Raw genomic sequence first — 17,292 nt, 5'->3', positions numbered from 1 at the left:
ATGGACTGGGCCCTTGTTGTAGTTTTGCAAATCATGTTTCAGCCATCACTCTCAGGTTTGTAGTTATTAAGTGTCCAGCAGTGGAGACATATTAATAAATAAGAGCACAAACTGGAAAAAATTGCATGTACATGAAACTTTTCTTGATGTTGTATGTTGCTTAATCAGTAAAGGTTTCTTACTTTCTTTGTGTTATTTACCTGCAGTCTTGTTCACTGTGGAGGCAGAGCGAAGCAAGTACGAGTCAGAGTTTGAAGGAGATGTTGTGATGGGCTGCAGGTTTCAGCCCAAACTATTAAATCCTCATGATGACCTGAAGGTGACCTGGCACAGGATCAACCCCTCGCCTCGCAAAGTGTACCGGATAGATAACGGGACGGAGGACTTGGCGTTCCAGGATCTGGACTATCGGGGCCGAGTGGGGCTTCGCACTATGGAGCTGAAGGACAGCTGGGCCAAGTTACAGGTCAATACTAGCAGTGACAAGTTCAGATTTACATAAAATGTGTCGTGCAGGTGATGGATTATTTCCTGTAAAACTTCCTCTAAGTGATGTGGTTAATTTGTTTATGCTCGCCACCCCCTTTTCATCCTATCCCGAATTGCTGATGTAAGGGCATAGGATGTCTTATAAACTGTACTGGATTCCTCGCTAATGAGAAAGCATCATATTTATTTCCCCGGTATTATCTGTGTCCACAGTGTGTCACAGAAAACAGCAGTGAACAATATGTCTCCTCTTTTGCTCCTTTACAGGTGTCCAGGCTCAGGATCAATGACTCTGGGACCTACAAGTGTTTGGTGCAGACAGAAGAAGGAGCTGATTATAAAACGATAACATTGTCTGTTAAAGGTACGTACCGAGCCTGTGAGAGTGTAACAGTGTCACTCGTTAATCTTTTAGGCACAGACCTCAGGGGCTTTGGTCTGGGAATAGTGTTGCAAATTTCTGGGCAGTAAGAGTATCACTCATTGTGAAAATGAAACCAATATTGCTCAATTTGATAAAGAATGCTTTCCTCAAGATCTATGCAAGATATCTTGTTCATAACCATAAGATCATATCATAGTAGTGTTATTCTAAACACCAAGTAGTTATTCTATATTATTTCTGTCTGGTTCTCCCGTAGCACCTTATAAATCAGTGACTAAACACATTCAGAAGGCTGCAGAGGGGGATGAGGTGCTGCTGACCTGCCAGTCTGAAGGATACCCCGAGTCTTCTGTTATGTGGCAGGATGGACACCAGCGGACACTCAGCCACGATACCACCACTGTATCAACACCAGACCAGCTCTTTAGAGTCACCAGTCAGATTCAAGTCCGATCATCTGACAAAAACAACTACACATGTTACTTTACAAACGATGGCCACTCTGCAACATTTCATATTCCAGGTACATATTTATTTCCTTTTTTTCAAGACAGTACTTGAAATACTTAACTGGAAAGAGGATGCAAGCAGACAGGGATTTAAAGATGCTGACCATGTGATTGCAACATCCCCAGGTCAAGTCCGGCCAGAAAACTTTATTTTATGTCATCCCCCATCACTCTTCCCTCATTTCTTGTCAGCTCTCTGCTGCCAAAAGCAAACAGATACCAAGTATGGCTGTGTCCTCTGCATTGTGTGTCACTATTTAGATTTTTTGTTTTACTTCATGGCCCCCATGTTAGCTCCCTTTTATGTTTTATGTTTTAATTCCATGAATGAAAGAAAACTGAAGCAGAATTGTTCTAATTTGAACAGGTTGTCTGTCACAAAGCTGGCACTAAGTTAGGTTAAGACTTGGATATTCTCATCTGAAAACAGGAAATATAATGTCATCACCTGTGTACTTATCACTATGTACTGCTGTTTCCTGTCATGTTCATGTTTTCTTTTTTATAGAGATACCTCAATATAATAATAATCTCAATACCACATCAAAGAGGAGATGTATCACATATGAACTTTTCAGCACTTGCCCACAGTTTTTTCCACTTACTACTTACAAGAGTTTACCCTGCTTTTCAGTGAAGCTGTAGGTGTTGTTTTGCTTTGAGCTTTCAGCAGTGTGTAGAAGTTACCATTACAAGAGATGCTGTCATGTGTGGAAATGTACGGCTTGTTTGTTGGCTGCTCGTGTTTCTACTTATATGTGTAAAAAGGGTTATTTGCCCTTTTGGATCCAAAAGGACTTACTAAGCTAAAAATATGAAAGTATTATAATGTACGACAACAAGAAGAAAAGAAGTTGCACAGCTAATCAAAAAACTATTATGCAAGCGCGAGTCATTTTAATTGCTGCATTTATTTAGTTCTTAACCAGTAAGGGGAAGTTTCCATGGCCTTGGGTATATCTGGTTCTTTCCATAGTGGCCAAACTATTAAAAGCATGGGCATTACTCATATTAGCCCTGGCTCTGTGTGATAGTGTAGGTTTTGTGGCACATTTTAACACTAATCCTTCTTCACCCTTTTCACAGATGAAATACCTATTCCCAGTGTAAAAAACGATACTCTCATCGTTGTGACGAGCATAGGCGTGATAATGGTTGTCATTATCTTTGCAGTGTTTATGTATCGACGACGAAAAGGTAACCAGTCGCTCAATTCTTCATGTGTACAGTACATTACAGCTGCCCAACAGATTCAGGACATGTAGCTCACAGCAAACGCAGCAATACATAAAATGCAGATGTAGATTGGAGACAAAATATCCAAACAAGAAATACTCTGATGTCCAGTAAAATCTGCATCAAACGGACATCTGTGTTGTGACACTGGCATATGAGACACTGCACACCAGACGTAACAGTGCATAGTAACTCCACGTACAGCTATGGTGAAATAATAAAGTGCGCTCAGATATGAAGCCATAATGCACAATACACAACCACAGATACATGTGCAATCGATTAGATATTAGATATATAAGTCAGTTGTCTCAATTCAATCTGCAGCCTGAAGTGTGCGGAGTGGGTGGGGTCACTGCAGGGCTGGATTTCCCTTTAGGATGTGCGCTGAAAGAACACCTGAAGGAAATGGATTGGATAATCCAGTTGTTTGCATACAAACATACAAGTCCTTCATTACTTCCTCATTTTAAGTATTCACACTGGTTTATGTTTAACTGTCTCAACCCAGTTGAGACAACATAACAAAGTACTGCAACGACTTAGGCCAGAAAAGAATACAACTCTTTAATACTAATAAATACTAATGATAATACTTTTAAATACTAATAAAACTAATTGAACTTTGTCTTTGTCCAAGCAGAACTGAAAATGTGTCTTCAGTCTCACAAGTAACTGAACTGTTGAATTCATCAGTCAGCATCCAAAATGAATCCTTCCTGTTAAAGCCGTAGCAGCCTTTGTGGTTGTTTACTTTTTGTTTTTGTCAAATGGGCAGAAGAATATGTGTCCTGTCAGTAAACAACTGTGTCATTTCAACCGTAAACGCAGTTGATTCATGAGATACAGGTCATACATGTTGAGTCAAGTCAATTTACCACAGAAAAGAGGAAGTATTTGTTTTAGATGTTTGATTTGTCAACAGCAAGTTTGCTGTTTGGCTGTGAGGGAATTTTGTCAGCATGTGACACCCTATGCATGTTTTCATGTGAGCATGACTTAGTGTTTTTGACCATGTGTCTCAACCACCATGTTTGGAAACACCCAGCTTGGTCTTGGTTTGTGCGACAGGGGAATTTGAGGCTCTTTATGAATGCATGGGTGGTTTTTCAGTATAGCACATGTGTATAATCCCCCAAACAAACACCTCCATCATTTCAATAGGAAGCTTGTAACATGTTTCTCCATATATGAATGTGTGAACACGATAAGAAGTCGTACTTCAGTTTTGGGTCCGGAAAAACTACGGGATGGCATTTTTAAACTGGTCGCTTTATGTGAACTTGATGAAGGTCTGAGGACTGACCTGTCGCTGATGAAGTGAGTGGATAGTAAGCTGGTATCAGGAAAGGTTTACATTAACATAAGATAAAATAAAATTATATAAGATTTACAGGAGAAAATACCCTATGAAAATTAAAAGTGAATAAATAAAAACTAAAAACTAATTCAAAGCCAAAATATTATAATACCACACCACCCCATATGTATCACCATTCTCTCAAACATGCACGAGCTAAGCTGATGCTTTTAAAATGCTTTTAATATCATTTTATTGACCTGCATGAATGAAAATATTTGTATTACTGTGCCAAACAAACTCCCACCCTTCCATCTATCCATACATAAATACACACACACACACACACACACACACACACACACGCTGTAGCAACACACTAAATTAATAGCAATGTTTTTTCTCCATAGGATCCAGGAATTCCAGTACCAGGAACCTTTTGGTCGACGGTCGAGACACGTCTGTTTCTGCTACTGCTGCCTGTGAGTCGAAACAGAGCTAAACAATTCACACGCACACACAAGCCCTGCATGTAATTAATGTTACTGTTTAATGACCCATTAAAAAGACAGCACATAACAACCAAAGCCACAGCAAAAACGTATTGGCTGTGGTAAAACTTACTGCAAGGGAACGCACAAGTATTTCAAAAGTAGTAGTGACCTTTCGGGATATTCCACTTTACAACATTTAGCACTGAACTATATCTAAAAGAAAGTGGCAACTATGAGGACAAAAGATGTTCCGCAACAAATAGGTCTCTGTTGTGTTCAGTCCAATTGCTGATGATGCATTTGTAAGAGATTTATGAAAGACACCCACAGAGTCTGTCTCCATGAAGAAGGTTGAGATCATACATGTCTGGTCTTCCTGAAACTCTGATCATAATTTCCTCCCCCACCCTGATGATTCATTCTACTATCAGTGTCCTCCAGTCACTGGTTTCCTGGCTGTGCCACCTCTTTCTCATTAGGTTGATTGGTTGCTGTGCTGCTACTTTTTCACTACACCAGTTATGCAATGTGCAGCAATTTACAAAACTGGTTGTTTAATGAGTGTAGCTTAACTGTAAAAAGCCCTGCTAATGCTGCCTCGAGGCTGTGCTGCATGCGACCAATGGGGTTTAATCAAATCTTAGCAAGTGAGCAAAAAAACTAGAAGGGTACTAGAAGGGCTAAAACTCAAATCACTGCCTGACCTCTTATAGGTTACAAATAAGGAATGCCTATAGTAATACAATAAGACCTAAAGTTAAAGTTGTACACTTTTGTATACTTCGCTTGCCAGACAGCAGTAGGATGAACAGGCTGTGGCTGGGGTGGGTATTGTCTCTTAGTGTCCTTCGGGCTCTACGCAGACACCTCACCTCTCATATGTCACTGATGCTCGGTAGATGGGTACCACTGATGTTCTGGGCGGTGTTAGTCACCAGCTGCAGAGCCCTCCTGTCCTGGGTCGTGCACATCGCATGCCTGTTTGTAATGTTTCCAGTCAGGACGCTTTCTATTGCTCCTCTTTCTTTACCAGCGTGGAGACGTGTGATGTCCGTGACAGGTTCTCTGTGATGGTGATTCCCAGGAACCTAAATCTGTTCACCTGCTCTCCCTCAGTGTGTGTCTTTGCCTATCAAAGGTCAGCTCCTTGGTTCTCTGTGCACCGCTCTGCATGATTGTTGATTTCCTCCCGATATGAATTTTAATTGTTGTTTGTAATCCAGCCGATGATGGCGGTGTCGTCCGCAAACTTCACAACAGAGCTCTCTCCATGTTGGGGATTGCTGTCTTGGGTGTATAGCGTGAACAGGAGGGGGCAGAGCACACAGCCCGGCAATGTATCATTTCAATATATAGCTGTAGCTATGATAACTAATTAGCATAAGCATAGACAGTGTGCGAAAGCTAATTTTATTACATGGACTCATAAGTTATTTTCCTGAATACAGAAGTGCAAAGATCCCCTTTTCTGTGAGGTTACAAAGTTAATCTGTTTTATATTCGCAATGATTGCCATGATTAGATTAGTCACTAATTAATGGCTACAACATGGACTAATTCAGTACTTCTGTAAATGTTACTGACTTTTGTGTTAGTTTTCTAACAATGCTGTTACTTTCTATCAGGCCTGCAAGTAAATAAAGAAAATGAGGAAGAGATAACCATTTTTAATAAAGGTAAGTGACTCTTAGTAAGTGACTAACAGCTGTTGTTTACATGTTTTCAGTTGGTGTATAAAATGATTAGGGCTGCAACTAGCAAGCAGCAATTTTCTTTTTTTTAATTCTTTTTTTCACATTATTTGATTCCTCCTCATCAAATGATGTGGACATGATCATGATCAGGTCTGTTTCGATGTCTGTAGACTGCGTGGTCCTCAACAATCTGGGAGTGTTTGTGAAAGCCCATTATTCCAACTCCTCTGTTGGCTCAGAGGCAAGAAGCCAGTGGGACGGTTTCGGTGTGGAGACGCTGCCTCACAGGCTGCAAGTGACAAGTGACAAGTGAGTCACAAACACAAATTTCCAATTAGATCATAAGGATACCAGATTCATCTACTTCTATGATCTAATTTCCAGTAGTTCAAGCTTCCATTAAATGAAAAAACAATTTAGTTTCCCCCTATCTGATCTCTCCCTTGGAAAGTATAAGAAATGTCTCGATGTAGCAACGATTCCATTGAAATGAATAGATTTTGTGAAATTTCGTCGTAAATGCTGATGTTAAGAATTAAAACTTTGTGTGTGGACATGTCCAGTTGACACAGCTGAAGTCTGTGTTTTTATGTGTATTTACATTCATGATTCTGCTTGTGTTTTTTTCTCAGTAACGGCCAGCCTGTGAATCTTCAAGCTTTACTCCCAGAAGCTGGAGAGACACTTTTTCTTGAGGGACCCCCAGGAAGCGGGAAGACAACCGTAGCCCACATCCTGGTGTCTTCTTGGGCAGAAGGGCCCACACATGCCCTCCTCGATCTCAGCATCCTCCGACTTCTCCTGTATGTCGACTGCAGCAAAGTGAAGGGAGACTTGTTTCACGAAATAACGACTCAACTTTCTCTCACGGAAAAGATATCGACAGAGGATGAGCTGAGGACTGTGTTAAGCCGGTCCAGCGAGGCTCTGCTGTTGCTGGATGGGTACGGAGAAGGGAACCAGCTTTTCGATGAATCCTTAAGTAGGTTTCTAAGCGAAAGAGGAAGATGCAGGGTGCTGGTCTTGGCCTGCCCGGGACACTGCCCCACGCTCAGGGAGACAGCTGTGGCAGGAGGGGTGCTGAAGCTCCAAACACAAACTGTGAAGTACTGAGGGCACAAAAGATTGTGACCAACAAAGACACTTGTTACATTTCTATCCACCTTTATATGATTAATGAATTTTTTTTTTACACTGACTGTATAATCAGATTTTGTAGAAGCCCAAATATGCTGCAAAATATGTTGAATTCAATTAAATATGCAATAAATTCTGCTTTTCATTACATGTAATAATTTTTTTAAATAATGTACATTATTTATCCCATCCCCCATGGTCAGGATGGAGAAACTTCACGGTACAAGCGGTAATCCACCTTAACTTTGTTTGCGCTGTTCATGAAACTCCTGAAAGTGGTTTCAGCTACTCGTCAAACTCTCTGTTTCCAATATATCTGACAGTTCAAACACTTCATTAATGGCTGCAGTTGTTTCTGTTTCTGTTCTGTCAGCCCAGGAGAAAAAGACAGGTCATTATCAGGGTCATTTGCTAGACTGCAATCAAAGCAGCAACAGTTTCTATCCGCTATTAGTGAAAAGAGAAGTGACTGTATGAGTATTCCTGGCAAGAGGCCTCACCAGTTCCAGTAACATTTGACAAAAAAAGACATTTCTTTCGGTTTGGTCTTCATTCTTGAGTAATTGTATCATCTCACCATATTCATGTCTAATTCAGATTTTCATTCAGTCAGCATGTTTTCCTGTTGCATTATGGATATTTGACACATTCTTTTCACCCACACTTATTCCGTTTCTCTGGTAATCTTCAGCAACATCAACCCTCAGATGTGTTTAGAGAGGAACCTTCACTAAACGCCTCACTGCTATGTAGCTCTGTAGTCAGCAAAGATCAGCATGTTGTTATTACTAACTGAGGCAGAATGGTCTCCAGATACTGACGGGCATGAGAGGGTATGAGAGTGTATACAGTCAGTGACCAGATAACCTGCAGAGGACATGGGTTCTTATCTTCACACGGATGTTATTTTGCTCTGTAAACAGGAAACAGCAACCTTATTTGTGCACATGCTCTGCAACATATTAACTGGAATTTGTTTAAAGACTAATCTAATGGACTCTGACCCTGACAACAGCTGCCAGTAACCCAACTTGTTTTTTTTGGGTTAAGAAATCAGGTTACATCAGAAAGCTGCCTGTAACTTGGTTATTTAAAGCTGCTAATGTATATCTTTATAATAGCATCGGGTAATGTGAGAGGTTTTGCTGGTAAAGACGAAGCCACAGAGAATTATCACCCTATTCTGCAGTTCCTCTACGGAGCATTTTAGCATCTTTCAGCTCATTGTTTTGCTGCTTGCAACTTTACTGTTCTGGTTCATTCTCACAGCTCTCATCAACCTGTTTCTTCTCCTGGTTAAAAAAAAGAAGAAGCAGTGTACGCTACCTGCCCGGCACCAAACTGCAGACAGACAAAGACACAGTGGAGCATTTAGCAGCTGAAGAGCCAGATATTTCCTTCAGGAGTTGGTGGAGACCAAAAGGTGAGAGGAGAGTTAATGTTGGACCTTCATTCATTGTGGGGCCAGAAACACAACTCCAAATGGATGTTAATGTTGCTCCATGTCTGCCTAATAAGAAAATGTTTCTAACACGTTCATAGGTCAGTGTTGTGTTTACAGCTTGTCCTGCTGCCCTGCTGAAAAAATCAGTTAATACTGCTTTAAGTGCATGTAGACACACTGAGTGTACATGTATTTCTCCATAGTACTTTTTTTCTTGTATCTTTTATTGCTCAATCCCCTCATGATAGCTCATAGTTGCTCATTCACCTCATCAAACTATCATACAAATTCATTATTTACAGTATGTACAAGAAAAAAGTCCATCATACTTGAAAGTTTGCTGGACTTTTAAAAGACAAACACACAGATTTTCCTGCAAAGAGAAAACAAAGGAAAGGCTCAGGTCATAAAATAAATATACAGTTAAGTATTGATATACAGGTATGCTGCGATATATTATATATTATTAGTAAAAACTACCACATATTTAACAAGGATTGTGCCTATACACTGTTATTGTTAAGGAAGTAGAATAATCATAACTTGACTTGAAAACAAAATCCCCTCATGTTTTATTGCTTTGTTTTCAAAAGGGAATCATGTGCCTCCATCAGCTGTTGCTTGTGAACTATTTATGAACAACTTCCTCCTTCTTATACTTGAACTAATACTGTGCTTGTGCATTGTTTTGCTTCAAGACTTTCTGCTTTTCCGCTTTGCTCAGCAAGTTGCTTGAATACACACTTTAATCTGTAATCTCAGCTGTGATGAATACACCGTCTGTCCCTCCGTTTGTTCATGTGGACGGCTGGAAATTCTGATACAACGCGAACAGGAGCCATTACATTATGGAGACTTTTATCAGTCAGTATCATGGAAAGAGAAAACAGGAAATTGTCTGACCGTCTCATGAAAGGGTTATCAGTTAAAAAAGCCTATTATTTCTTTAAATACTCCATACTAAGTGTATGATGTTCTGGTAGATTTCAGCACTTGACTCCTAGCCTCAGTGACTGGCAAAGTATGTTTCAGAAAAGTTGGTCTCTTGGTTTAAATAAATACATTGAACACACAAACATAATGCGCCGTAATCACCTATTTCAACACCATCACAAATGCTAGGGCTTAGTACACTTGGGGAAAAAAATATATTGGTCACAACTGTTACTGTACACTGTAGATTGTAGGGTTAATGTAAGAAATCTGAATCATGGGAAATACCAAATGTGTTGCAATATCTTTGAAAAGATGACTTTGGAATATACAGAGGGGCAAAGGAGAAGTGGTCTATGATGCAAGAGTGGGTTTTGACGAGTACGTACACCAGGAAATTTATGTATTTTATTTCTGCCATGAAAACACAAATTGAACTTAAGACAGCTGTTAAGAAATTGGAAAACTGCCAACTTTTAACAACCACCTTTTAAGCCTGCTGGAGGTTCAATATTAAAAAGATAAATTTTAGGTGAAGTGTTGTTTCAACAGTCTCAGGACAGCCATATTATACATTTTATAAAACTACATCCTTGATATTCCTGCGTTGAATATGAGATGATAATGAGCATTAATGAGTAGTTCATTTTTCATGTTATTCTTATTTAATATCTACAAGCACTTTCGCTTTCACTTAATCTACAACAAGAAAATGGTGTCGTTTCCCTTCCTCCCTACATCACAGTTTCACTAGATGGTGCCATCCTCCTTGCTACTGCAGGCTCGGCGTGAGAACTGTAGAAGGTTTCTGAGGTCGGCTGATTATGAATCCATGAAATTATGTTCACTTATGTGGTTAATCTTGGAATTAAAGGGTCACAGGGAAAATCATTTAGACACAAAACATAGAAAAAAAAGCATTTTTGGCTGGAAGTTTTCGTTTGATAAAAGGGAAAGTTCATATGTGGCAACTGTGTCTCTATTTTATATCTTTTCTTCTAATCACTGTCTATGCTTTCTCTTATCATAGTAGTCTATGATGTCTATTTTATTGCTTCATATGTCCAAAATGGTTAGCTCTGTGGTTTGAGTCACAGTGAATTCTTACTGCCAATCGAGTCTGATGAAAGACTATAGGATCAATGCTGCAGGCACTGAACATCACATATTTCTATATATCTAACTTTGTCTGGTCAGGGCCTCACTGAGACTCTTTTACAGGAGTGTCCTTCCCACAATAGGAGCAGCACATAAAAAGAAACATTTGTGTAAAGCGTTCAACTTTTTATTTTCATGTATTTCTTTCTTCCACTTGAAAACTATTTTCTTTGGAGCGGAGAAAAATGTATAAATTATATTATAGCAATTATACAAAAGTACTACGTCCAGCTGTCCAAAATATTCAGTCTGAGAAAAAATGCTTCCCCTTGTAACTCAACTCCCTGACATAACCGATGCTATGCCCCCTCCCCATCACCCACTCCTGCCTCCTAACAGCACCACAAGCCCAACACACACACACACACACACACACTCAAAATGAGAGTTAACCCCATCAAAAAGGACGGTCTCCTACATGCGCTGCCCCCCCACTTCCTCCTTCAAACCTCCTAGACCAAAGAGGTGGTTTCATCATTTGGTAATTAATATTCTAGGGAAGAGGAGAGCATCAGGAAACAATTATGCAATAATGTATGGACGTAAATGCACACTGCGTCCACACAGAAACACACGCATGCACAAGCACACACATGCACACACACACACGCACGCACACACACGCGCACACACACACACACACACACACACACACACACACACACACACACACACACACATATATCATCACTGTGATCGACTCTCCCTCTCTTCCAAGATCAGGTTGCTCTCTTATACGTTACACAACAGGAGTGAATTTAATGGATGTGCTGGATGGAGAAATCTTGCATTTGAAATTTTCAAGGTGCTGGCACACATTTCATATTCTATATTCTTACTATATTTTTTTTTACAACAGAGCATGTTTCTACTAAACTATTGTCAGAGTCTGGTATAATGTCTGCTCTTATGTAGCCATGAAAGTCCAACAGGTTTTATAAGTTAGCGTAAGCTGTTACTCTGATGCAACACATGTGATAATTGTGCATTCAGTCTGTCAACGCCTTTGTGAAACAAAGTAAACAAGCAAGTAAGCAAGTTGTTCCAGTTGTAACAGGGTGTGTGTACTAGACCTGCCCAGAGTAAGTATGCTTTTTTATTATATAAAACAATATAGAGGGAATCAAAGTTAAAAGTAGGAGAGGAATATTTACATTATATACTGACATTAAAGGACAAGATATACGAAGATGTGGTATAACGTGACGTTATGACATTACATTAAAGGACATGGTACTGAAAATGATTTGACATGACAAGAATAAGTGACATACAAAAGGACAATAAGACATTGCATGACATGACAGGACATTTACTGATATACAGTATGCTGTTAAGATGATCTGATAACAAGTGGTTGCTGGAGACAGAAAATACTGATTTAGACAGATGTAAAGCACGTAAACCTGCCTTGCCTCGGCTGTCTTACCTATTTTTGAGAAACAGTAAATAGTAAGTGCATATATGTATCGTATATGTGGGTCAATGTTATTTTTCTATGCACCAACTTGGCAGTTAGATAGATTTCAAGGTGTCCTTGTGGTTAGATTGCCCTTGCAGATAAGTCACAGGTTTAATTACCACAGCAGCTTTATGTCCCACTAAAATGTCCTCGAGCCAGACACTAAACCCGCACATACTCGCTCATACTAAGGCACTTCAGAGCATGAGCTAAAATAAAAAAAAGTATAGTGGTCATGTATTGCACAGGGGCAGCGAGGATGGGGCATGGTGGGATGGCGATGTGTTGATTTAAGCCCAAAGGATGCCACACTTTCAGTCTAACACACGACTCCAGTCTGCATCCATACAGTCTCCGCTGGCTCTGACCCAGTCTGTCTGGTAATTGGGATCAGATGAGTGGCAGCAAAAGCGAGGCGACCTGGGTTCTCTGGGACCCGCGCTAACCTGGAAGCATTTATTTTATGGAAAAGATGTTTAGTTAAAGTGCAGCGCTGCAGCCTGCAGCCCAGCCCCTCTAATGACTCTCCAGCTCTCTTGCCCAGGCCTGGAGACAGAGCCTGGTGATGGATATGACTGGTGAAACAGGGACACACACACACATACATGCTTCCATCACCGTGCACTGTGATGGATATGACTGGTGAAAGCTCTGAACACTGTTTCCTGAGTCCTTCACTTCCTTCCTCCCAGGCCTCGGTCAGCCAAACTGAGCTGGGCTTCACTAGACTTGGGCCGGATTGGATTGCAGATTAACTGGCTTCCTGTCCAATCCGTTGGCTGCGTTCATCTGCTTTCCTAACGGTCACTTTTATTTATGAGCAAGCGGTGACGTTATTGAGGATGAATGAGTCTCTTCGGGATGGATGAGATCCTGGAGGAGGGGGGATTTACTGAGGGACAATGTTTTTAGCTGTGTATTGTGGAAAGAATTCAGGAAAAATATTAAACATTTTTTGAACAAAGACTCAATAAACTAATCCAAAAGACAACAGTATGTCTATGTATGTGTACATGCATGCTTTTCCTTACATTCAACAGGTCCCATCCTTCATTATTTGTGCAGTGTTTTCTCTTTCTGATCTACAGCAAATAGGGAGTTTAATTTTCTTGAAGCGGTCATTGCACTTCAAGAATCTCCATCTGACCATCTGAAAGTCTTATTTTCTTAAAACAAGTGAAGAAATCAGCCATTGTGAGGAGATAGTCCAGTGCAAATTAACTTTCTGCAAGAAATTTCAAGAATCAAGTGTCATTTTTCTTGATTTTAGTGCAGCCATCTGACTAATTCTGTCTTGTTTCAATAAACCCACTTGGATTTGTGTTTGAAACAAGTTGAACTGATCCTTCTGCAATAGCAGATTTATTAAATTGGTTTTGCTGTAAGAAAACGTGACTTTTGGCCTCAATAAAAGAAGAAAAAGAGATTTTTGCATGTGCTGAAAATTATTTTATTACACTTTCTTTACTTTGATTGATCAAATTTGCTAACATTTCACCTGTTGCAGCAATGATACGATGATACGTTTTCCTACCAGTGTTTGGTCAAAGATAAGTGTCTCTTATAGTTTAGTCATTTGAACATGCAAAAAATATTATATATTTTTTAAAATGTTGTCCAGATATACTGGACAATATAAATTTAATGTAAAAATGTTGTCATGCCAGACAGATATTTTACTTATTTTCTGTTATGTTTTCTTTAAATAAAACTTGGCTGAGTACTTCAGTGTTTTTTAAGGATTTAGATGTAGAGATGTATTTGTAGATTGGGTCCATTGTCATTCCCTCCACCATCCCATCACTTCAGGCCTCCAACACCACCCACCCCACACCTCTCATCCTCCCTCCCTCTCTCTCTCTCTGTCTTTCTCCCTCTCCTGCTGGCAGCCCTTGATTACACTTGTCTCCTGGGGGAAGGTTTAAACTCCTCAGAGATAGTAATATCGAGGGCACTACTGGCTAGTCACTTCAGATCAGGGTGGGGGGGAGGAAATGGCGACGGACATAAAGCTAAATATATAATTCCTCCCATGCCGGTAATCACGATGTCCAGACGATTTGAAATGACAGTTTAACCACTTTAGACTGAGGAACGCTTTGTTCGGATTTGAGAAGCAGGAGGTGTGTGCGTTGGAGCGTCTGGTTGGTCCCTGTGATGGTTGGGGAGCCTCCTCGTGGGTATAGGGGCCATCCAAAGGGGCCCGTGTGGTCCTCTCTAAATGCACGTGGGGGTGGGGGGGGGGGGGGGGGGGGGCACACGTTCCATTGAGTTAAAAAGGCTGGTAGACCAGACAGGAGCAATTCTATGAATGACTGACGTGCCAAGAGCTCCGGAAGGAAACACTCTCACCGCCCGGTATTAGTTTACCTGATTATTAGGATATCCAGCTTCCTCCTAAAATGGCTGGCCATTTCCCTGTTAGAGGCAGTAAGAGCGCCCACCTGGATTAGGCCTAAACGTGGTCTGCATTACACCAGGCACAACAAGGCCTCATGCCACACAGCTCAACCAATTACATCTATAAATATTAATAGGCTAATCTGCACATATTCTTTTTCCTGCGAGCCTGTTACTACATCCCTGAAAGGGTCAGAGATACTCTTACGAACATCAAATCAATTTAAATATTTAGTTCAATTTGCATATGCAGAGACTTTCGCTCCAGACAGGCTCTCGCAATGTCTTTCCCCCCCCATCATCACCATCCCAAGAGGAGAGTGCATTTTGCATTCAGGCGCTGATTGGATCCTTGATGAGATCTTCAGGGTGGCTTCTCACACTCTGACGCTCTTAACACTCCAGAGGTGATGAGAAGAGAGCGAGAGACGAGAGAGAGAAGGAGGGAGTGAGAGGTGTGTGTGTGTGTGTGTGGGGGGGGGGGGGATCAATCCAATTCTGTCTATGCTGAAGTGGTCGTCTCTGTCCTCAGCGGTTCAGCTGCTGCAGGAGCACCACGGCTTGATGTTCAGAGTGTAATCACAGGCGGCACAAAGGGAAGACAGACAGCAGAGGGGAATCATATATACATTCTCGGCTATACAATATAATGCTGGTCTTTTACAGCAAACTAGTATTAGACGAGCGTCTCTCAAAAGATATGAATAATGCAATACAGACATCTGCGTGAAAAGGAGAGATATTAAGAAGTAGAACAATGCCAAGAGGGATATGAGGCCGAATGAAGTAAGAGAGGATGGAGAGACCAAGATAGAGAGCAACCCTCAAGAGATTTTGTTTCCTCTTTTGCCCAGTATGAGTTTAAATTGTACTCTTCCATGGCTGTATCGGATGTTTGTGCTCTCTGAAACCAGGAAAGGGATGAAATTGGATTCAGTAAGCACAATGCAACTCGCATACTTTCAAAAATTCCCATTTTGATGATTTAAAGCAAGCGACTATGCAACTTTTGAAAAAAGAGATCAATTCTTCTTCTTCTTATACATGAAATATTGAATTCATAACAACTAAAATGCAATTTTATACACTCAGGAGTTTTGCTGCTTCAGCCTCACATGGTCTGGTATGATCGGTAGCTTATGCTGGCTAATGTTGGCTAATGTTAGCAAAGAGATTCACTAATTTGACTCATTGTAGAATTCACCATCATCCCACCTCTTCCAGTCTCGCTTTAACTCTTAAGATTAACTCAAAAGACTCTTGGATTTACTTTTGCATTTCTGTCATGCAAGAATCAGACTTTGATGCTTTTTTAGTAAAGAAATACAGCTGTATAAAGAGCTTGTTGGGAGTTAAAGCTCAGTAAGTTCAAAATGTGTAACTGGTTATCTTTCCTTAAATGCACCAGCTACAAATAAAAGGCTAGACTATCAAATCAAACGTTTACTGAACTAATTTAGACTTGTATATTTTTGTGAGGAATCGCCAAAGGACACAGCAGAACCTCCACAAAGACAAACCTCTATTGCTCTCGCTCGCTCACACACAAATGCAGTCCCACACACACACACACACACACACACACACACACACACACGTACGTCAAAAGGCGGTGCTAGTAGTAGTAAACATTTGAAAGGAACAGGGGTAATTCACTTGATAAATGTCAACCGAAATGAAGCTATCAGCTGAAAGCAATTTCCTCGTGCTTGCCTGTGTTCTGCGCCAGGGACTTGGGAGATTTTCACCCCTCCATCGATCATGAAGCCTCTGTTTTAGGCCAAGGTACACAATGCCCTCAAATTGCTGACATATGGACCTAGAAGCACCACAAAAAAACCTGCCATTTCCACCCCACCCCTCCTCTGTCCCGACCCAGCCACTCCTCTGCTAAACTCTTGTTTATCCAATGACTCTGGTCTGTTTAGGCCATTAAAGCGAAGCCATTCAGGGAGACAGAGCGCCAAGGCAAATGTAATAAAGCCACAATCTGTAGCGTGCAACTTAACGCCGCTTCCAGCTAACACCGAAGATGACAAAAACCACTGTGGAATCTGCATCGTCACTATTCCTCAATTAATTTTCTCCATTCAAAAGACGTCACACAGCATTTTGATAAACGTAATTAGTAGTTTGCAATGTTGCTGTGCTGCAATCATCAAATGAGTGGGTGACTACAAGACCAAGAGTGTGGGCAAACTATTAAAATTAAACCTGTCTGCCATGTGGGCCGCCTGCGACCAGTAGCAGAGGAAGCAAAACAAACCGTGATAAAGATGAAGACACTGACCACATAATAGCACGGGAAGCCTCTAGCTGGTGTAAACAGCGGACGGATGAAAGCAGAGCCATGTGTGTGTCGCTCGGTAGGTTTCCCATTCATACATTTCTTGTTATTAATCAACTACTCGTACTACAATTCCTGACCGTGACTTTAAAAGTGCAGCTATTTAAAGACAAAGAGGGCCAAGTGCACAACGTAAAAAAGCCTCTTTTCCTAATGGACAATTGTGGTGCCAGCAGCCAAGGCCTGGAGGTCCGTACACAGGAAAAGTCCATTATCACTCCGGCTAATGGAGGAGGGGGCGACTTCAAACCAAAAAGTGGAGAAAAAGAAAAGAAAACAAAAGAGAGAAAGATGACGCACATGG

At 40.8% G+C, this 17,292-nt stretch overlaps 1 protein-coding gene across 1 annotated transcript; it reads left to right on the top strand.

The window, feature by feature from the left end:
• Positions 1–7,337, top strand: LOC139301544 (uncharacterized). Its single transcript, XM_070924970.1, has 9 exons — positions 1–55; positions 207–466; positions 757–853; positions 1,131–1,397; positions 2,470–2,580; positions 4,330–4,401; positions 6,039–6,089; positions 6,278–6,416; positions 6,740–7,337. Exons 1-9 carry the CDS (start codon positions 1–3, stop codon positions 7,218–7,220), a joined length of 1,533 nt encoding a protein of 510 aa, XP_070781071.1. The 3' UTR covers positions 7,221–7,337.
• Positions 7,338–17,292: the final 9,955 nt, after the last annotated feature.

Source organism: Enoplosus armatus, chromosome 18 (assembly GCF_043641665.1).
Source record: "Enoplosus armatus isolate fEnoArm2 chromosome 18, fEnoArm2.hap1, whole genome shotgun sequence".
NCBI classification, from domain to species: Eukaryota; Metazoa; Chordata; class Actinopteri; order Centrarchiformes; family Enoplosidae; genus Enoplosus; species Enoplosus armatus.
The sequence above is the reverse complement of the archived record's forward strand: the minus strand, read 5'-3'. Positions and strand labels throughout refer to the sequence as shown.

What these genes read in the sequence shown, in the direction of transcription:
- LOC139301544 (XM_070924970.1), top strand. Translation starts at nt 1, where the DNA reads ATGGACTGGGCCCTTGTTGTAGTTTTGCAAATCATGTTTCAGCCATCA. An exon ending in GTTTCAGCCATCACTCTCAG is followed by an intron (nt 56 to 206) that starts GTTTGTAGTTAT and finishes ATTTACCTGCAG; the next exon opens with TCTTGTTCACTGTGGAGGCA. An exon ending in GATAACCATTTTTAATAAAG is followed by an intron (nt 6,090 to 6,277) that starts GTAAGTGACTCT and finishes CGATGTCTGTAG; the next exon opens with ACTGCGTGGTCCTCAACAAT.